This window comes from Gymnoscopelus braueri, assembly GCF_963280865.1.
Source record: "Gymnoscopelus braueri genome assembly, chromosome: 17".
In the NCBI taxonomy this organism is placed as follows: Eukaryota; Metazoa; Chordata; class Actinopteri; order Myctophiformes; family Myctophidae; genus Gymnoscopelus; species Gymnoscopelus braueri.
In genome coordinates this window covers 36,780,660-36,804,358 of record NC_137617.1, presented here as the reverse complement: position 1 = coordinate 36,804,358, position 23,699 = coordinate 36,780,660, and the positions used below count along the sequence as shown (strand labels likewise).

Sequence of the window (23,699 nt, the reverse complement as noted above, 5' to 3'; positions counted from 1 at the left end):
TTAAAAACATTTCAAAAAATTGCTAAAATAGCCTGCCCTGAGCTTGTAGATCTGCTATTTTCACTACTTTTGTGTGACACCATTGTATGCTAAAGTAGTGGCATTAATTAATGAAAACATGAGGTTTCTGCCTGACAGCAACGATTTAGAGTATTAGAACAGTATTTTGTGAAATAACATGTATGCTAAGATGTTTTCCCCAAAACATATATGTATTTAACTACCCTGGGACATAAAACAATGAATAAACCTAAATTAATTTGAGATCAATTACATTTTCAGTTTGGAATACGGTGTTTGGCGGTTGATCTTACATGTGTTGCGCTCTTTCTGTTAACTTTCAGGTTCCCCATATTATTATAGTGCCGCATCGAGAGGCTCCGCCCCTCCCACTGCTGCCACTGCCTATGACCGCCACTAGTTACCATGGAAACCAAATCAACCTGCAAGACCGTGGCCTGAGCCTCCACCACATAGCCCCGGTGTGAAGTGTATGGTCTGTTGGACACTGGGGGCAGCTGCGCGTAAAATGTACCCTACAACACCCCCACACACACACACACACACACCCACACCCACACACACACACACGCGCACACACACACACAGACACAGACACACACACACACACACACACACACACACACACACACACACACACACACACCATGAAGAAACAGTGGTTTCAGGATCCCAGCCAACTTCTTCTCTCTTCTCAAATTTCGGGACATTTTGAAAAAGTCTCCAACCTCTTCTTCTTCAATCTACAAGACTCGATGTTTATGAGACACTGAAAGACTCTTTTACTCCCTTTACCGGGTGGTAACTAACTGCGGTGATAAAAAAAAAAATACAAAAATACAAAATAAAAATAAATAATGTATCAAAACGACCAAGGAAATTTATTTTCACGGTATAAGCTGCGAGGCGGCTTTTTTTTTTGTCCCATCATGGATCGATATACTGTACATTCCTTCCCTTTGACGGATCTCACCCAAGGAAGCTGGGCCTGAGCTGAGCTTACGGTTAATGTGACTCGGAGGGTGTGTGTGTGCGTACATGGAAACCGTGTGGTTCCATTTGCACACAACAACCCGAGTTAAAATGTAGTGAGTGGCCTTCAATTCTTCATCTTGATCCCCCCCACCACTCCACCATGCAGTGAGATCCCAAGCAGAGGAGATTAGCAGAGCAACGATGCGGAGGCTCTGCTGCGGTCAAGTTGTTTTAATCCATCTGAGCATAGCGTCACTTGTAACTAACCAAACCCTTCAGCATGAATAAATCAATCGCTTTTTTCAATGATGCCATGAGAAGATTAGGAACATGTTCTCTGTGATACACAATCAAGATGTATAAAAAAAAAAAGAAAGGAAATGAAATAAATTAAAATTAAATCAGACATGTCGATTTGAAAATAGGGGGTGGGCATTATCATGGTCTTCTATTTGCAAGGTTTCAATAAACTAGTAAATATATTCTTGAAAATATTTTTTTTATTTCATTTTTTTATAATTCTTAATGACGTCTTACTGAATTGCAGACAGCTTGACTAGTGTTTTAATATTTACTATTCTTATTTGTCAGGACACGAGAGATCATGAGGCAAACTGTTTATTTTTTATTTTATTTTGTTAATTTTGCACTATTTTGCAACAACACTGGAGCGTTATTTTGCAAATTATGATGATGCAGATTTCAAATTTGCTTTACAGAACATCATGAAACCAACCGTGACTCCATCATTAATTCTTGGTCTGAAAAGGCACTTACAGAATCAGATATGCCACTGTTCATTGTCATTGTCCATTTGTGTGACTCGAATGCTTTAAAAATGGTTCATTATTTTGTTTAACCCTGGGAGTTTCATAACGATACTGCCTTGAAGTGCACTATTCTTAAAATATTACTGGCATTATGAACCATTTTAAGTTGACTTAAGTCTTTGGCATTTAACTACTGAGCGACAACTATCCTAATTCAAACAAGTATACTTCTAGTTCGGTGATAACAGCAATCAGCTTTAAATTCACTCAAAGTCAATTTGGATGGCGATTATCTCATTTAATGCCTTAAAACATGCGTTTCTCACAGAATCAGCTTCCACGCATGTTTTGGCCCAAGATATCATGATCATTCGCAAGTTTCTTTGTCTGAAATAACATCAAAAATGGATTTGATGGACAAGCTCGAGCCGTAACTGTCAAGTGAATGTATTTTAATCGCATTTGCCAAAGACTTAGTTCTTGTTAATATTTAATTTACAGCCCGCCTTTATGCATCATGAGAGCAGTATTATTAGCCTAAACACACATTGTTCATGATGAAAGTGTATGTATAAATTCTATGCAGTGCAGAGATGGTCACCATATGCATATTAAGCTGTAAACCTAAAGGTAGGTGGAATTTATTTAATGTTATGTTATTTACAACCTGTTCATTTGTAGAATGATTCTGTGTGTGTGAGTGCGCGCGGGCGTGTGTACAGTACAGTACATGCGTGCGTGCGTGCATGTGTGCGTGTGTGAGCGTGTGCGTGTGTGTGTGTGTGTGTGTGTGTGTGTGTGTGTGTGTGTGTGTGTGTGTGCGCGCGCGTGTGATGTGAAGACACTTCTCTGTAAATACAAAAAGAAAAATGTCTTTCTTGTTCATGTGCATTATCACTTTCATTATACTCGTCTCACTTGTACAATAATAAAGTGTCTGAAATCTTTTAAGTAAACGCGGCGCATGGCTTTCTGATTATATGGACCCATCATCAGCTTCATGTTGTTCTAGGTGTTTTATTACCAGGAATTTGATGACTACAAAACAGAGGGAACGGTAAAGAAATACACTTATGGATGAATTATCACGGCACAGCACACACACCAAAAACTATAACTATAACGATAACTAAATCATGTTTTAAAAATAATTCTAAGTAGAGTTGTTCCAATACCGATACCAGTATCGGAAAAGCTGCCGATACTGCCAAAAAAGCTGGTATCGGTATTGGCGAGTATGCCAGTCTATGCCATTCCGATACCACGTAATTTATCACATGATGATATGTAATTACAGTCATATTTTGATTGATTCAGTTGATGTTGTACTACTGTTTTATACACAAACTGTACTATTTACATTATCATTTTATTAACTTGTAGCTGCACTTTAACAATTATTAATGTTATTTTGTATCTATTCCTAGATCAGCAGTTCTCAAACCTTTTAATTTCAAGGACCCCCATAACTCTGAGAGTGTACACATGGAACCAAATGGACTCGTAAGGGTCCGTTTGGTTCCATTTGTACACTCTCAAGAGTTACAGACCTGTGAGGGTCCATTTGGAACCTCCTCAAAGAACCCAGATGGTCCCTGGACCCCACCTTGAGAACCACTGTCCTAGATTTGTTTAAATTACACACTGGCATCGGATCGGTGGAGAACGATATTGGGATCACTTTCGGGGAGATTTGTTGAACAACAGAAACACAGACAGCCAATCAAAATCCATGATTTGACACATTCAATGTTTACGGCAGTGGTTCTCAAACTTTTTCATATCAATGTCCCCCAAAATGATATGTATGGCCTTGGACCCCCATCTCAAAATATTTTGTTCCAGAGACCCCCAGAAGCAAAGGTTTGAGTTACAAATGTTTTAAAAATATGCCTTAAAATATATATATATTCAAGATTTGCACATTTTCACGATTTTTCAAAAATAGCCAAAGTATAAAATATGGTTAAAGTGGGTAAAATGATTGTGAAGCTATATTAACTACTTTTGCTGATGCCCCTGGTATCCCGCCCAAGGACCCCTGGGGGCCCCCGGACCCCACTTTGAGAACCAATGCTGTAGACCCACCTTTGGCTATAAAGACGACAGAGGTGCAGTTTCAGCAGCCATCTTTGCTGCGCATTAGTTCAGTGTGGTTCTCAAAAGTGGGGTCCGGGGACCCCCAGGGATCCTTGGTGGCAGTTCCAGTGGGTCCCCAGCTAAATTAGTTAATATAGCATCAAAATCAGTTAAACCACTTTAACCCTACATACTGTACATCAAGCTCACAACGTGTGTTGTGAGCTTGTAGATCTGCTATTTTGAAAAAAAAATTGAAACATTTAACAACACACATTTTGTATGGGGGTCCCCAGGACAAAATATTTTCTGATGGGGGTCCGTGGCCAAATAAGTATCAATTTGGGGGTGGTTGACATGAAAAAGTTTGAGAACCACTGCATTAGTTTATTTTGTATATGATAATTTACTAGTTTTTCTATGATGGACGGTCTACAAGTATATGTACCTGTAGGATGTTGAGAAGACAAAATGACTTGCTCTTCTCTGATCCTATAACGTAAAAACGAAGAGTGTCTCTTTCTGTTTTTTTTTTTTTTTTAACACACCGTAATGACTTCAGGCATTTAATGAGAACATTTCTGACACAAATGTATTTACTTTTGGGGCGCAAAGATCACGGGGCAACTCTGAGAGCGTACAAACGGAACCAAATTGGTTCCGTTTGTACGCTCTCGGGGTCAAATTAACCCTCAGGATTTTTTTTACGGTGTACATGGGAGGTCTGCAGTGAGAACGCCTCTGAATGTTTTCTCCATGATTTGGATCAGTGAACAGCACATAAAGTGTTTAACCTCAATGCTTTGTAAAGCTGAATTAATTTTTCTACCAGTGTGCCTGAAATTCAATTTGTGCCAAGTTGCAAAGAGACATTTATGCATGAAATCCTTCCTAGAGCTTATTCTAACTCTGTTTCCGCCATAATCCCCCCACTGTTACGGCTCTGTGTGAATTAGTAATATCATTATTGATTTACAACAAGTGGACAGTGTCCGATTAACGTTTAGAAAGGGATTTTGGAGGCATACATGATAATGGGAGCAGGTGTACCTTTTTGTATGCTATCAAGCAAATTGGCTGTGTAGTGCTAGCGTTACACAATGGAAATACTTAATACTGTATGTTCAAGATTTATCAAGTCTTTTATCCCCAAGTCATAGCCTTCTCAATAGCTTATGCACTCATATTAGGATTGCTACTGTATTGCAATGGCTCTGACATGACTCCGAAAGCCTGATTTATACTTTGCGTGTCGAAAATACGGTAGCCGATCTACAAGCTCACAGCAAATGTGAACTTGTAGATCAGCGATTTCCAGCATGGGAGACTATCATGCGATGAAGTATAAATAGTTTATGCTCTTGCTTTACACCAGTGGTGGAAAGCAACTAAGTACATTTACTCAAGTACTGTACTTAAGTACAATTTTGAGGTGCTTTTACTTTACTGGAGTGTTTCCAGTTTTCTATACTTTTACTTCTACTCCACAACATCTCAGAGGCAAATATTGTACTTTTCATCCACTACAATTATTTGAAAACTTTAGTTACTAGTTACTTTGTAGATTTGAATTATTATTACAAAACATACATTAACAAGCTCTCAGCCCTATTTAATCAGTCCAAATAGCCGATCTACAAGCTCACAACGCATCGCTTTGCGGCGCATTGTGAGCTTCAAAGCATGTTGTATACATTTTGGAAACTTGTGAAATGGGACATTCTGCATAATGAGTACTTTTACTTTCAAGTATATTTTTATGCGAATACCTTTGTACTTTTACTGAAGTTCATTTTGAATACCAGACTTTTATTTGTAACAGAGTATTTGTACAATGTGGTATTGGTACTTTTACTTAAGTACAAAATGTGACTGCTAGTGAACAGAGCTGGATGGTAAGCACACTTTACATCTATATCTCCAACTGTGAAATTCACATTTCTGTCGGAGGAAAAAAAATATCAAGTCCTTCTGAGACGGACTGAGGTGAAGTGTTGACTTGTTTCGGTGCTCCCTGATCCCTCTCAGTCCAAGACGAGAGAACCTTTTTCCATTGTAAATCAATTTCTCTGCCTGTTGTTTATTTCATAGCTCCCCTGTGAAGCATCTAAAGCCGCTGTTCTGTCAGCTCCTAACTGTCGTATATGTTTGTCATTCACAGGCCTTGTTAAAGGAGGGGGAAGGAGGAAGAAAAAAAACACTTGACTCCTGCCTTTCCCCCAGCTGAGAATTCCCAGTAGTGAAATTATTCCATTTAGATGGAAACTTTTTTGTCACTCTCCTGTCTAAATGGGCATATCTGGCTCTCTCACTGAAACCAATAAAGTGTGAACCTGGATGCATCTGTCAATCAAGCTCATCTTAGCTGCAGCATGCCAGATGACAACAGCATCCGTAAGAAGAAAGGAGAAAAAAAAGAGATGATGACAGAAAAGGGCTCATCTGATTGGCTTTTATCAGGAAGGCAGTACGAAAAGCACCTGTCACTGTCATTGCTTCTCAAACACTCGATTCCAAAGGAGCAAACGCGTCTTGAAAATATGAAAATGCTATTTTTTTACAGATTGACAAATCCAGGTACAAGTTTTAATGTCAAAGCCCCAAAGTCCTATGTACTAGGACATCTTATCAGATATCACATGAGAAACAAATGAAAAACAAGTTTAGCAATCAAGCTAATGCCATGTGCAAAAAAAGTTGTTTTACAGTAACAAAACAGGCCAATTTATCAGCTGAGAAATTAAATTAATTCAGAAAAACAACAGTTACTCTGCCTAATAGATACGCTGCCTTTTATCTCCCTGCCGTCAGACTCTGAAATAAATGCAATTACTTATTGAATAATCAGTAATTATTTTAATGCTTGGAGTATAGGATCCCCCCTGGTACTTCATCCATTAGCATTATCAAGATCATTCAAGCCCACCGGCCCAAGTTACCCTAAATGCCAAAAAAGTTATGCAAGGCTAAAGGAAAGTATGCAGTCCTAGACTGTAAAATTCAATTCTGATGCGTCGGTTTTTATCGCATCCGGGGGGAAAATGCAGGAATCGGTCTATGTTCAATCATCACAGCACTCTTCAGACATCAGTTTTGGAATAGGTGTGCAAGAGGTCAGAGAAAAGCGTGTTCATTCAAAACTTTCAACGTCCGCCCAAGAAATCGGATTCTGTGTGCAAGGGCCTTTAATTGCAGGGTCCATTTCTACACTCTCTGGGTTAAATAAAAGAGGAACGGTTGAATCCTCTTGTCTCTAAACTGCGCGCAGATCCTAAGAGCTGATGTCTCATATTCATACATTTAAAGAGGAGACCGGTGACACCCTGAATGGGGACTAATAGAGTGCATGCATGCAAAAAAATTGCATTTGGTTTAATTTGTACACTCTCAGAGTTACAGTAAATGAACACTGAGGATTTTACTGTGTACATTGCAGCCAACACACTGATAGAAGCCCTCATGTATTATACAGCGTAACTCATCATGCATAACTTCAAAATACCACAGCAGGTCTATCTGTTGACCTTTGCAGTTATACGTATGTGATGCTCTCTCTCTCTCTCTCTCTCTCTCTCTCTCTCTCTCTCTCTCTCTCTCTCTCTCTCTCTCTCTCTCTCTCTCTCTCTCTCTCTCTCTCTCTCTCTCTCTCTCTCTCTCTCTCTCTCTCTCTCTCTCTCTCTCTCTCTCTCTCTCTCTCTCTACGGTGGTGCTATGAATATGCTGCAGCGACTGAATTATAATTTGGTTACTGGTGTGTCAAATGTACAATAAATCCTCAGGATGTTGTCATTTGCAATGCCGCCGCCCCAAGAGCAGGGCTGGGGGGGAAAAAAAATATGAAAATGTATTTCACGTCTTCATATCTGAACACCAGGCTTTGACATTATACGATACAGGAAATAGATCTGCTGCTTTATGTGCTGTATCTAATTGGATACGGCAATATATAATATGGTGCTCCAGTATCTATCAATTGCCGTGTTAGACCTGTTTGCATGGCGGGGTGTCAGTGGGGCAGCCTAGCTTGTTATGATGCCTGAGCAGCAATTATGAGGTCATCTGTGACTTCTTGCTGTGCAAGGCCGTCCGGAAGACACTTCAGGGGGAGGTTCCTAATGAGTGAACATTGATTGATTGAACGGAATAAGTGCTCTGCTTGACTGAGAGAGTGTGAGGAGAAAAAAAAGCGAGGAAAGAGGAAAGGGGGGCGCATGCCACAGGGGGGCGCGGGGAGGAAGAGGTCTCATCGTTTTCAGAATGACGGCGGAAAGCCCCGCTACTATTTTTGGGGTGCACGACACCATCGTATACGATAATCTATAAGTTCACGACGTATCACGGAAATGCGACCAGCTGCGAATCTGCCATTTCCGGCGTGCGATACCGTCATACAACGGAGCATACATTAGACATCCAGCAAAAATGAGCAGCTATTAGACGCATTACCGTAGGTGACTGTGGTGGCAACACCTCAGCCAAACGAGGCCACTGGCACAGGCTTGGCATCTCTGCCAGCGCACTGCTGCTGTGGCCGGCCCCAGCCAGCCCAGAGCCAAACCCTATTTACCCTTCACCAGTAAATAATTACCCTAATGGCTATTGTGTGATACATGATGCAATTAAAGCCTAATGCAACGCGCCTCACTTAGCGAATATGTCAGAGTGCCGCATAACAGGACTGCTGGTCCAACAGTGTTTGTGTGTGTGTGTGTGTGTGTGTGTGTGTGTGTGGGGGGGGGGGGGGGCTGTGAGGCAATGGGGGGGCTGGTTACCTGACTGGCCACTAAAAGGGGAAAAACCTCCAAAGCAGAGAGCAGTAATCCCTAATCAGCTGGATCTGTCAAAAGCTGGGCTTGTTTGTTTGCAGCCCAGGGAACCCTGAAATATTCAGGAAAAGAAGGGGAAACAAAGGGAATTTGATAAGCTAGCTCTCTGACTACCATTCCTGTTAGCGAGCCTCCCATCTGCAGAAAAATACATGTGAAAATAGAAATGGGTATATGGAAGAGGGCAGAATCATCAACCCCCATCCTTTCCCTTAACCCCAGCCTCTCTCTCACACCTCACCCCCCCCCCCCCCCCTTCTCTCTCTCTCTCTCCCAACACCCAGTCACTGTCAGGCCAAACACATGATGAATTGCCCTGTCAACACAATTCATTCAGGGACCAATTAATTCAGCAGAAATGAACTAGAGCCATCAGTCGCTGAAAAACTCAGAGCAGAGAGAGAGCAAAGTAGCTCTCTTTGGAAGAAAGGGAGAGCGGGCGAATGAGAGCAAGAGAGAGAGAGAGAGAGAGAGAGAGAGAGAGAGAGAGAGAGAGAGAGAGAGCGAGGGGGAGCAGAAGGGGAAAAGAGAGAGAAGAGGGGAGAGGGTAAGAGGGAGAGAGAAAGAGAGAGTGTGTACCGAGGGAGTGCAGTGGAAGTTAGCCTGACAGGAATTGGTCATTTAATGCTTTAGCGCACTGGAGACAGCCCCTGTCATACAGGAAGCCATGACAGGACTCCCCTGGCACTTTATTTATTAATTATCCAGAGCAGCGAGGGGCATTTAACTGTCTCACTCCAGGCCTGTCAACTCGACTTCTTGTCACCCCCCCTCGCACATAAACAGGTCCTTTAAAGTCACACTGAAATGGCACTGTGGGGGGGGGGGGTACATAATTATTCAGAGAGACAAATATTTTGTTGCTAATGGTTGTTCTTATAATTTGTTTAAATGTTCACACCCTGGCTAGTGGCTACCTACAGTCCTTGCCACTCAAAATATTTAGGAAAAACAAGGGCCAACCCCATTTCCCATGAGGTACTGTAGGTTTTGAAAATCGAGTTGAAAATCGAGTTGTCAATTATGTTCTGTGGTATTATTATTTATTATTTCTGCCCTGCATTTTATGCTTTATGCTTCAGGTAGGAGAGTGTAGAGCCAAGGGCAGAGAGAGAGGAGAGACATGGGAGTGAAGACTGTAGTCGGATTTGAACTCACAAGGAGGATTTGAGCCCACAAGCAGCATAATGGTCTGTGCACTAATGGGCTAAACCACCACCTTGTGCACCTTGTGTGCCATTATTTTAAAACCATGAACCCTAGCGTCCCTATTCTGGGCATGTCACAATGGGCCAACATTCAGTGAAAATAAGCTAAGCTTGTAAATCTGCTATTTTAAAGTAGGGGGGGTATGAGTACTGACCCCTGGGAGACCCCGGTCAATGAATTATATAGGGTTTATGTGTTAAATATATTTCTATTTAAATATGGGCCTTTATATGTAACTCAGGCCCTGGATCGTCTGCCACAAAATTACATATTCAAATCATTTGGAGATGCCGTAATATCTTAAGTTCTAGTATATCGCTATTGATTTTAATGTAAATTGAGAGACGAAACTACCCTGTGAAAAACCTGTTATTAGAGATCATAGCCTTGTCTCGCTGGAGTACCTTCAAAATGTGGAGCCCAGGCCCAATAGCCTAAAATAAAGAGGCTGCTCGAAGTGCATGAAAAGAAGGATGATGCAAAACACAGTCACAAAATATGAGTGTAGGTGTTAAAAAACACTTTCAAACTGGTGTCCATGTTTTGGGCATGTATTATAGGCAAAAAAGTTCCAAAATGTCAATTTCTCAATACCAGCAACAACATCAGATCTACAAGGTCACAAGCCTAGCATCGCTGCACGTTGTGAGCTTGTAGATCACGAGTCACGACATCGTCATACAACAAAGTACAAAATAGGGCTTAAGTGGTTAAACTAAACGACGGAAGGATGACGCTAAAGTGATCAGTATTACCTACATGCTGTAAGAAAGTTTCCAACAAACAAACTTTAATATCATGAAGGTGACCTAAAGTTGTATGGTAGCCTAGGCCAGTGGTTCTCAACCTGTGCCCAGGGGGGTCCTCACATGATTTTGGGGGGGTCCCCAGATGACAGTGAAGTGATAATTGAAGGACTTTTAAGACTTTTTTAATACCAAAAAAAAAAAGAGAAGAATGATAAGAAAAAGATCATTATTGCATCAACAGTAATCAACAAACTATACTATAAAAACTGGTCAAACATTGGCACATGAACCCATGGGCATGTTATAATAGGCCAACATTCAGTGAAAATAAGCTAATATTCAGCGAAAGGTGTTGTGAGCTTGTAGATCTCCTATTTTCACAATATTTATCTGTGGAGTCAAACTGAATGTAATGCCTCAACTCCTACAATTCCAAGTGCTTGTGAGTGGGGGTCCCCAGTTCAAATGTGATTATTTTGGGAGGGCCGCGGGCTGAAAAGGGTTGAGAAGCACTGGCCTATTAGGCTAGCATTAGTTGTTGTTTCCATATGGCTGCTGCTGATGATGATCCAAGGACTCCTTGCTCTGCTGGAAACTCAATGAGACCCGGGCTGACCTGAGCAGGCACAGGTTTGATCTTTCCCTATTGTGTGGTGTTGATCAGGTGCTAAATATTTGATGGGCCACCCTTTTCTTTCTCTTCTTCATGTAACTGGAGGATGAAGCAGAGCAGCTGGGATGCTGCTTATTCCATCAGGTATTCCTTTACGCACATCAACAAAATGCAACCCAAGGACACCCTTGCGTGTGCCGCCCGCCCACCCCTGTGAATTTGCATCGCCCGACTGCCAACGCCAAGTTGCCTTTTATGACATAAGAAAGCCAATACGTTGTGGGAGCGCTCGGGGCAAAGCGATGATTCATCATCACGGAACAACCCCATCTGATGTTCAGCCCTCGCCGCCGACACGAGAATCACGACATTAAACAAATACGGGCTGCACCGGGGCCAATCGTCGGAGTGTGTTAAATCCACACACACCGACGTTAGGAGTCACAAACCTAGACAAGCAGCACTTTGCTCGAGAGCTGATCATCGCGGGGAGTTTAAAACAAAAGGCAGGCAATCTAGAAGGCAGCTCAGAGATAAGGAGATGTGCTGCGGTATATAATTAATTAAATGAGACTAATTAGGAACATGAGAGCAGGTGCCAGGCTATGGGGCTGACAGCGCAGACAGCCAGACAACAGGAAGGCAGGGAAGGGAAGAAAAAAAGAAAAGCCATGGGTAAGGGGTGTAACATGACAAGAGGAGGGACAAAGCAACTTTCTGCGTTTTGTCACATGAAACCTCCAAGGAATATGTGTGTGACAGAAACTGTAGACCCGGGCGCCATGGGGGTCTTTCCTTTGTTAAAGACAGATTTTCATAGAGCCAATTTGAGGTTTATGCAAGCGAGAGATTTTTTTTTCTCCCCCCCCCTCTCATTATTTCTGCTTATGAATGCAAAGAATTGTATAGCTGAGGTATATTAGTATATGGATGTATGTATAATACTTCACAGATGCACCATAAGGGTACCTTATACATTCAGAGATGCTGGGTATACATATTAATTGTGATTTCAGGGCTGTATCAGCAGTTCCACTGAGACTCACTGGTGCACTCACTGAGGATTACATGCAGAAAGTATAGCCTGTTATAGATCAAAGTTGACTTGTTGTTTTATCATTTGGGGGGGTTATTACAAATTGCAGATGACTACCAGTTGCTAGCTAGTCAGGCTGCTTGAGACACGGGTAACATCACCTTTATTCCACATGATAATTTATGTCTAAAGAGTTTCAGTGTTGTTCTTGTAAAATACTGGAAGTGTAAGGTGTTTGAGTAAAAACGATGTAATGCAAATCCGCCAAGAAAGACTAGACTAGACTAGAAATAGCCAACCTTATCCTCTCCTTCTCCCATAACAGCATGGCCACCGACTTATAGGGAGAGTCCAGCTCGTACGGCAACAGAAGCTCAGAAGGGGCATCAGCCTATTTTATCACAATTTGCTCCCTAACCAGTTACAAATGTGGCATGTGATGACAATAATGAGGCTTGATGTCACTTAGCCTTTGGGCCGTGTGTGCGGAATAGCAAAGCAGGGATGTCAGGGAGCGCCAGGCCCTCCACTCTGGCACTCTCTGAGGCCTCCTGCACGTAAGGTGACAGACACCTCGGCTAGAGAGAGAGAGAGAGCCGCCTCTCTAACAGCATTATAAATTACTGTAGATCCTATTTGTGTCAGCGGAGGCAAGTGAGGGGAAAATTCAACATCAGCCTATTTATCCATTTACTTATTCCCTGGCTCGGCGAAGCTCTCTGGCTGCCTGAGAGCAGCAGCTCTGCTCCGCTCTGCGGTGCCTGCTCTGCCTGAGAAACAAATGTGGTGTGTTTTAGACCAGACGCATGGGCATTTCACAGGCTCCAGTGCAATCAGAGCAAAGCCTAATTTTATACTCTGTTGTACACAACTGTGTCGCTCGCCGGATATAACTGATTTTGATGCGTGGTGCTTTTCAGAAGAAAATCAGTAATTTTTTATATGAATTAGGCTATATACTATACTATAATACTATAATACCTGGCCGGTGTCCCCCAAGGGGTCTATAGGCATCCTACTTTTTCCCTCTATACCAAATCTCCTTTGGAGATTTACAAACTTACAACATGTTGCGCTGAGATGTGTTGTGAGCTTGAAGATCTGCTATTTTTGTTGAACATCCGCCCCAGAATAGGGATGTTAGGGTCAACTGATGGATGAAATACAGTATATTGACTGTTGCTATCCTACAACCATTTACAGTCATCATCTGTGTATTAGGTCTGCAGACTCCTGTCCTTCAGACGTGCCTCCTGCAGGTGACTTTGCTCAGATCTGAACCCATTTGATTTGTCGTCAGGAACTCGTCGCGAGCGCATGCCCTTGCTAATGTCGACCCCAGGCAGGGTTCGCACCCACAACCTTCCACATGAAAGGCGGGTGCTCTAATCGCTACACCAGGGCGGTTCCTACAGCCATTTACAGTAGTGGAGCTTAACCTACCAGCAAAGAAATACTTGAAAGGTTCACTAATTCTGGAAGTGGATATGAACCCCCCGCCCCCTTTTTCTTTTTTAAACTTCCTGGTTGAAACACACAGGAGCTCACACAGAATGGAATTCACCCTCTGAGTTGCTAAGTGAAAGGTTTTTCCAACAGATGCCGCACACTCAATACACAGGCTCACCAAACTGCATGTTCAAATCAAGAACGTTAACAGTTCTTACTCCGTGTGATCAATAACAAGTGACAGAGAATAGATTCTGGAAAAAAAAGTCATTTCCCAACTAACAATGCCACAAGTGATTTAAAGGGCCAAAGTGACCACAGCTCAATATGTTTTTGTGTGCGACTGTTAATTCGCCAAAAAGCTAATACGGAAAAAGAGATGGAGTTTTCGTTTAATTACCAAGGGATGCCTCGGACTGTGCATCATCATTAGTTTGACTAAATAGCGTCGGTCAGTGACTCAAGTAGTGGTAAATGGCACAATTAACAGGCTGAGCAGGGAGAGGTATATTCAATTTGAAAGCTTTCTTTCTTGATCCATCTCTTGTGATCATGTGAAACGCTGAGCTATGGGCTTTTACATTCAATGACATTAATCAGGTTAATTTCCGAGTGAAATGCCAACAATGTAATCAAGAACTAGCGCACTCTAGCAAAAACTTAAATGTCTACGAACCACTTGACCTAAATTCAAATGAGGCTGCCAAGCCGCCCTTATTGTCATCCCACTCCGTCTTCATTTTCTCGCGCCCTTCTTCGTTCGCACACTTTTGGGGGTACGTTGTTAGCACCCGACGCACGTGATTCCACACAATCATCCATCGGCAAACAAAGTCAGCATTTACGCAGGCCTTCTCTTCAGCCGAGCATATTTGCGTAAGCGCATTAAACATGCCTTTCCTGTTTGGGGTGAAAATAGCTGATCTACAAGCTCTCACCGCGCAGCGGCGCAACGAGTTCTGAGCTTGTAGATCTGCAATTTTCGTCACACAAGAGTTCCAGGCTTGTAAGTGGTTAAAGGCTAAATTAATTAGATTAAAAAAAAGAGAGCACAGACTAGTTTGAAACGTTTCCTAACTACAACAATGAATGGCTTTAAGCACACAGACACCAGGGAGATGTTGACATGCTTCCTTAGCATAAATCTGTTGTTCCGTGTTCCTCTCGGTCTCCCAGTGCCCCAGTACCCTGGCGCTTAATCCCTTAGTGCACTTGCTCCATAACCCCAGCAGGTGCACAGGGAGTTCATAAACACAGCTGGTGCGTCTCAACATCAGCCCCCGCCCCGTACTGTAACCCCCCCCCCCAACACCCAGTGGTGGAACGTCACTACAGTACATTTACTCGAGTACTGCACTCAAGTAAAGTAAAAGTACCTCAAAATTGTGCTTGAGTATTTCCTACGTGTACTGTACTCCTCTACGTCTCAAAGGCAAATATTGTTCTTTTTATGCCACGACAATTATTTAACAGATTTAGTTACAAAGTTACTTTACCGATTTAGATTATTAATACAAAAAACACATTAACTGAGACATTATCTGATGTATTATTAATTATAGGTTAAGCTACCCATCAGCACATAAAGTTATTACAATCAGTCCCACTTTTACCAGCTACAACTTAAAGATAGTACTAAAGTATTTGTTTATGTAAAGTATTTGTGCTCCATTACATTTTGTGTACATACATCACCGTGCGTCACCATATGCATTACAGCAAGACCGATATATTGGTTTGGCCAGTATATCAGTCATTATTTGACGATTTCGACGGCATCGGTATCGGTAGTTATGCAGCAGTTGTGCCCCTATTTTTGCCCCCAGTATTTACATTATAAATAATGTTCAATAATAGCAGATCTACAAGCTCACAACAAGTGGTCAAATGAAATAAAGTTCAGTTCATGCATGCATTTTCAATTTACTTGTTTGCTTGTTCATAGTATAATTAAAGTTAAATGTTGTTTTCAGATATATCATACTGTTTATTTTATTTAAAGTTTTTCTAATTCAATTCAAGATTTTCCACTTTTTCGGTGGGCTAGGAGTAGGACTCCGAAATCGGTATCGGACCCAAAACTCTGGCGTCGGCCAAGGCTCTATTGATGACAGCGCTGTCAGTCTCATTCCTTTTGAATTAATGTTCTACTTGGCTTTGCATTTTAACTTGCTAAAGTGTCGTGGTCTATAAGTGCCCATGGACGTTAGCCCTGATTGCCTGGGAAATCCACCTCTCCTGGCCTTTAATGAGAGCGGACAGAGGTTAGAACAGCTCAATAGGAGAGATAACCAGCCTTTGATCCAAACAGCCATGCAGAACATACAGGCACTATACCATCAGAAAATGTACTGTCAGGAATTTTTGGATTTAAATTACGTACCTGATTAAACCTGCGGGAGGAGGAGGAGGAGGAGGAGGAGTTTGGCGGTCCGTAAGTGGAACGTGTGGTGGTCATCTGGTCATGAAAGATGCCCCGTTTACCTGAAGGGTAAGTGCGGACACGTGAGCCTTTTGTGTCATGGGAAGGATCCATGTTAATCATATAGGATCAATTATCTCATCTAGAGAGAGAGAAAAAAACCAGTCAAGAGACTTGTCACATAAGGGATTTGGTGCACCTGTCATTCACACACATCCAGAGCATTGGAGGAATCACAGAACAGCCTTTGTTGATCAAGATCAGTGAGCAATCTCACGCTGGCAGATGTCTTACCGGTTTATTTATCATAAACATCCACACACCAGCCTGTTGCCGTGAAGCATGCATCACAAAGAGTTTCACATTTCAATTTCAAATGTACTACATGGCTATAACACTGGATTAATTAAAGGATAATGGAAAAACTAACAAATATGTGATTGCGTTAACCTCCATACAGAACAAAATTGCATTTCCCAGTGGAGTGATACATTATTAAACGTATCTATAGAAACTAAATACCATTAGCAGATTATTATAATGAAGCGGCGCGCATCTACTTAACACACTGACTGCCATGGACGTAATATTATGTCATCTCAAATCCAACGCTTGACCGCCAATGACGTAATATTACGTCATCGGGTGTTTTTAGTGATTACGCTAGAGGGCCCTCTTCGCCAACCTATGAATGATGCCTCGACTTCGAGAGAAGGATACAACCGGAAATGACGTCATCTAAAATATTTTCACCCCCGTCCGCTACAATGTTATCAGATTTATAAAAACACTCTTATCTCTGATTTATTTTCCCAGATTGCGTTTTTGGTGAAAACGAGCTATATTCAACTGCCGATAACTACAGAACGGACGATCGCGGTTACAATGGGGGTTTTTTTTCCAGTGGAAAGAAGAGAGACTCGTCTTTGATCTGTGGATCGTCAAAGTAAGGTAAAACCACTGGCAGTGGCGGATTAATTAATTAATCAATACCTGTCAATGAATGTGTTAATAAATCTCCCCTAATCATGATTATGTTTTCAACAGCACTCCTCCTGGCCACCGTCCGAATTGTATTAAAGAATTGCTAATTGATCCCAACCAAAAACCTGCAGTTGTTTCAACTCCCTTGGCTCCGGGGATCTTCCAGGGAAGGCCAGAAGTGCCTCCGTGTTCGCAGTGCGACTGGGTGCCATCATGCCTTCCAAAAACACCTGAGGGAAATGATTTCCCTATTACCAGGCTAATGGCGTTGAGTTCTTTTAATCTATGGCCCTGTGTTTTCCAATTTGGGGGGGTGTATCCTCCTCACTCTCTCCCCTGTCTATTGTGCTGCAGGGCCGGGGAAAAAGGCAAGCTTCTCCCTTCCCCGTGGCACTGGAATTGAATGGAGCCAATTTGATGCAGGGCTAGGCGATAAAACAATTAAGACATTCCCAGTTCTTAGCCAAGGCACAGCACCACTAAAGCCCGGGAGAAAACGTATTTGTATATAATGATGTCTCTTGGTTCCTTTCATTCACATTTTTGTTTCATTGCTCTTTTGGAACTCTTTTGTGTGACTATCACACTCCTGCCTTGGCTTGTCGAGAGAGATGAAAACAAATCTGTAGTTAATAGGTCCAGCGTGGATGGACGAGGTCGATTAGGGAGCCATTTAAGAGTGAATAGGAGGACTGGCTGAGGAGGCCAGAGAGAAAGCTTAGAGAATGGTCACTGACTGAACACGATACTGCTCCTTTTTCTGCGCCCGCCGCTGTTTAGATTAACTCTGTTAGATTAACCGCACAGCAAAACCCTGAGTGTTATTTAAACTCAGCATAGAAAAGGAGCCGTAAGGGATTTTAATGTGCAGTTTCATACCAAACAAGGTTTCTATTCATGGAAATGTACAATGGGAGTTATGGTTTGTTGTCTGTTAACTAACGTCATCCCCAGTAGAAATATGTTCAACCTGATTAACTCGGATCAATTTAAATACTAATTTAGTTTAGCTATATCCAATACGCTGTGCACACGGATGCAACTAAAAACCAGAGTATTTCAGAGATTTCAGAGTAATAATCGCCTACTGATCACAAGGATGAGATGGTTCATAGACACTAAATGTTTGAGCACAAACAATTTTCTCTCCAGCTGGCCTCTTTATAGACTATGAAAAAAAATACAACTTAAATCAATGGGAGACATCCCACACACAGTGGCAGCCCTGCTGTTCAATGATGACTTTCGTATTGGGGATAATCTACTGAGGTCATCAATCATGTCGTGTGCCACCTCCATTCTGGCAAGAAAACACTAACTGATGTAAGGCGCTTGGAAAGTACCTATAATGAAGCAATGCCCGTCATAAAAAAAGATGTACACTTAAGTGTATATATATATATATATATATATATATATATATATATATATATATATATATATATATATATATATATATATATATAGTCAGTGACCATTCTCTCTCTCTATATATATATATATATATATATATATATATATATATATATATATATATATATATATATATATATATATATCATATCGTTGATTTAAGATAATATAATAAAGATTTTTCTTATTTTTTACCATGAAGTATAATATTCTATCTTTTATAGCCATGTTATGAATATATCTTAAATTAAAGCTCCAAAGGACTCCATAAGGCAAATTGCTCCAAATTCACTGTCAGACATGTGGTGAGGCAGGCATTTTCACAGCCAAAGACTCCCTGGCTGAGCTGGAAATGTACAATTGACCCTGTCGGCTTTTTCAAAATGGTGCAACATTATAACCTGGGGGAATGTGTTGTCATCCAAATGAGATAAGTTTATTTTCTGAGGTCTAGCATTTGTTCCATCAGGCGGGGAGGCTATAAAAGCTAGAAGGATCAGTGGGGAGTCGGGCTCAGCACATGTGGCGCGAACGAGGAGCACGACGAAAAGGCTTGGCCACGGCCCAAATCTCTGCCTCTGCCTTCTGTGCGGGCCCAGCCTTGGAAAGCAGGAGGCCACAATATTGTGGAACAAATTCCCTCTAATCTGAGCGCGCTGGTCTGGGGGGCTCCGGTGGGTAGGCTGGTCTCCTGTGCCCTCCCCGCCTGTCCCAGAGATCAGGCCAGTTTACCCTTCACACTGCCAACACACCGCAAGACGGATGAGATGTCAGCGGGAGGGGGCTCGAGCTGTCGGGATCTGGGTCCGCCTCAGCCCTTCCGTGGACCACTCATGTGTGCTCTCAGCAGGCCAGCGCCTGCCCCGGAGAAAGGAGTGGACATGGAGAAGAGCTGGCAAACGGATTGGACGGACTCCCACCTGCATCCAGTGTAGCGTACTGCTACTCCCTGACAACTTTCACAACTCTCAAAGTGTGACTTTTAAACTGTACCGCGATTAGGCTAATTGATCAAATTCACTGTTCGCCCTCAGCACACCTCACATCAAAAGCTGAAAGGAACATATTTTTGAACAAAAATACATGATTCATTACTGTATTTTCCAAAGAACTATAATCTATAACTATAAATCATTACCCTATTATGTTTAGTTGGCCAGGGTCCCCAAGGCGTCTATTCTTGGTCCCATCCTTTTTTTTCTCCACTCTACACCAAATCTCTTTAACCCATTAAGGCCTGAGGCGATTCTTAAAAATGTTTTCTAAATCCTAACAGTTTTTTGAAAAAAATCTGAAAAATATTTTTTCACGATTTTTCAAAAATAGCAGATCTACAAGCTCGTAGCGCGGCACTCGGTGCCGCGCTATGAGCTTGTATATCTGCTATTTTTGAATAGCCAAAGAAATCTAAAGTGACACAGATGCGTTCCAGGTATTAATGGGTTAATGAAAATAGCAGATCTACAAGCTGACAACGCGCTGCGTTTTCGATGCGTTGTGAGCTTGTAGATCTGCTATTTTCACTGAGTGTTCGCCCCCAGATTAGGGACGCTATGGGTCACATGGCTAAACCACACAAAAAAGGTGTGGGTCGTATATCTATGAGGTGAAACATTTTTCCAGCGACGCTGCAAAGCTCTCCCACACAGTCGAACGAGGAGGACCCTCCTGTTGTCAAGGACTACATTTAGATTAACCCATTAAGACCTGAGGCTGATAATCTACAAATGTCTTCTAAATCTGTACAGTTTTCTGAAAAAACGTACGTTGCTACAGTATATCAGTGGTTCTCAAACTTGTTCATGTCAAGGACCCACAAAATGATATGTATTTGGCCGCCGACCCACATCTCAAAATATTTTGTTCCAGGGACCACCAGAAGCAAAGATTTGAGTTACAAATGTTAGCTTTAAAAAATATATTCAAAGATATGCACAAATTGTCACGATTTTTCAAAAATAGTAGATCTAAAATTTTTGAATAGCCAAAGTATAAAATAAGGGTTAAAGAGGTTCAAATCTAAAATGACACTAAACATGCTTTCCCGGTTTTAAGGGGTTAAATGTGGTGCCACGGGCGCCGATAGAGACGGGGGTCACGTGTGCCGGCGGGGGACTGTATCCATCAGCTTACAGTCATTTTACAGCGGCGTTGCAAGGCTCCTCGTCTCGGGATTGATCGAGACAGGGAAAAGGAGTGGGAGTGATGAAATGTAGAGCAGATAATTATTTAGTGTGATGTATAACTTTAACCGCCGAAGCTCCTACAGCACTTCCTGCATCATGCACTCACAGCTCCTCACTGCCAGGAGGACCAAAAAAACGTTGTTGTATATATACCAGAGTGATGCTTTTAGGTTATTCAACTTTTAGAAATGACAACTCTCAAGAGGTACTCTCCCTATAAACATTTGCTTTTGTTTTTAACCCAGTAAGACCTGAGGACCCGATTCAACAAAATGCCTTCTAAATCCGAACAGTTTTCTGAAAAACTATATGTTGCCTATATCAGTGGTGCTCAAACCTTTTTCATGTCAAGGACCGCGGAGCCCCATCTCAAAATATTTTTTTCCGGGAGGACCTCCCAGAAGCAAAGATTTGAGTTAAATATGTTATATATATATGAGTTATATATTTGAGTTAAAAAAATATATATATATTCAAAGATTTGCACACATTTTCACGATTTTTCAAAAATAGCAGATCTATAAGCTCATAGCGTGGCACGAAGTGACACGCTATGAGATTGTAGATCTGCTACTTTTGAATAGCCAAAGTATAAAATAATGGTAAAAATGGTTATAATGGTTTTAATGGGTTAACCACTTGAACCCAAGCGTGACAGCTTCCCTGTTCTGGGCAGCCGAAAATGTGTTGAATATAGCAGGCAAACGCGCGGTGAAAATAAAGCAGATCTACAAGCTCACAACACACGATGTGACCCGCGAGCAAAGAGATATTGTACAGAGGGAAACCTAGGCGGGAGTCAAGGATAAAGATTCCTGGTGAGATCTATGGTTAAGGTTCTTACATTCTGATTTATGGTTCTGAGGATAATTTCTATTCAAAGAAGACCAAGGAAGAGGTCATCACAAGGCTGTCAAGACTATAACCATCAGCGGCTTAAGATTCAAAAGGCCTTCACATTTCCCTACCAACAGTATTGCCTATGCCTTACCATTATTATACCCAGCTATTAATCCATACACGTAAGGGAATTCTGTGACATTTTTGTCCTTCATCTGCACTATTATAATGCTATAACCTGAAAGATTTGCATTAGATAAGCAAAACATCTCATGCACCAAATAGTATTGTATGTTCATCAGTGCTGTGTGCAGTGTATCTTATATTTTATACACTGCCTCTCTGCAGTGCTTAAGAGCATATCCTATTGTAGTTTGACAAGATAGTAGTAAAGCGAGACAGAGTCTAATAACGGCATGGCTTTCGTGCGGATCTCAGACGTCATGTGGTCGGTCTGTGGCGTCAGTACTGTGCCATCAGTTATCTCAAAGCAAAGTGTCAGCTCAATCCGACCTCCATTGACTTCCAGTATAAAAAAAAATAGGTTAAAAAAAGAAAAGAAATATTCACAAAAAATGCAGGGAGTTACTTCCTTGGCCTACTGGCTGGCAGTGTGCAAAAAAAATCCCCTGTTGATCAGGCCAGTGGTTTGCAATATTAGCTGTGGACAGACAGAGACACACACACACAGACTCTCTTATAGACTCTGAGAAGCCATGTTGCATATTAAAATGCTTCTAGGTGATTTTTGTAGTGAACATAAACAAAATGCTGTTTGCACGCTGCATAACGAGATACATCTTGTTTTTGTTTGGATTGGCCAAATGCATTCATGTGACAGCACATGCATCAATTCATGCACATCGCCTCACCTGCCTGTCTTTCTTCTTTTTTGTTTGTTTCTAATTGACATTATTTATCAGCGTAACAGTGCAAGCGTTACGTTCAACATGTTTTGAATGGGAGGGATTCTATTTTACAAAACAAACATTGTCTGCCCTGCCTTTATCTGCAACACAATGCAGGAAACCGTGCTAGAAATCCTCCCGCTGCAAAGCTAGGCTGAGCACAGTTAAGCGCCTGAGTGTTCCCCGAGCCATTTTCCATTTCGGGTGCTGTCGGGCAGAAACCTTGTATCGCCATATTTTCTGTGTTTTAATATTTTTTTTCATAAATTAATGCCTTACTCACGATCTATAAGGTCACAACGCATCATGATGCGATGCATTGGGAGCTAGTAGATGGCCTTTTCCCCCTGCTATTTTTGGAAATATTTTAACAAAATAGGGAGATGCCGGGTTGAAAGTGGTAAAGTCTTGTCTGTGGGTTTTATTTAAAAAAATTACCAATGACGAGTAATAACAAGAGCTTGTGACTAAATAATAACTACCTTAGATCCATTGGAACACAGGTTTTCTTTTCTTTTTTTATCTCCCCCCCATTTTCTGAAAAGTTACGTTTTGGACATACAAGCTTTCTGCCCGACAGCAGCGATTTGCAATAAACCCAGTTTGAAACAGGCCAGAGAAACAGAAAAGTCGAAGTGTTAACACGGAGAGAGGAGCGGGAGGACGACTTGTATGGTCTCAAATGAGCAGTCTGGGGCATTTCCATGCACTGGGGGGGGGGGGGGGGAGGGGGTATGGTGGAGTGGGCAGGGGGGAGGGGGAGGAGGGGTACGATTTCCATAGCAACAGTCAAGTCCCCAGCTGTCATGTTTGGGCAGAGATAGGTGCTGCAGAGCATAGGGACCACTTAACCCCGGCCACACTTCAACTTAGGGAAGTTAAGATGCTGCTGAGTGTCTGCGCGGCGCCTCACTTAAAATGCAAACTATACCCCCCAGGGAGGAGAAGGGAATGCTTTTGAATTAACCCAGGGATACAGGAGCTATGTAAAAAAAAAAAAGGGGGGGGGGGGAGAAAATGGCTCTTTCTAATAATTACCCATCAATGCTATTGGTGGATGTCACTGAAAAGAAGTTTAAAAGAAAAACTGTGTGCGCAGGTTCTGGATTCCCAGTTTATTGTCGTTTATTATGTGTCACTTGAAACATGCTCGCTATGCTGGCAATTATAGTAGCTCCTAGGAGTCCTATTGTTCCGTAACTTAATGAGAGACGCAACT

At 41.9% G+C, this 23,699-nt stretch overlaps 1 protein-coding gene across 3 annotated transcripts in view; it reads left to right on the top strand.

Annotated features, from left to right (window-relative positions):
• The window catches only part of pax2b (paired box 2b), a gene marked incomplete at both ends in the record, with an annotated part of 34,457 nt that extends 33,969 nt beyond the window's left edge, over positions 1-488 (top strand). For 2 of the 3 annotated variants that reach the window (XM_080454410.1, XM_080454408.1), the window contains one exon: positions 345-421. In XM_080454410.1, coding sequence (XP_080310536.1) covers positions 345-421 — 77 coding nt within the window. Of the gene's footprint in view, positions 1-344 lie in introns of all 3 variants that reach the window. The other variant, XM_080454409.1, reaches the window with a different exon arrangement.
• Positions 489-23,699: the final 23,211 nt, after the last annotated feature.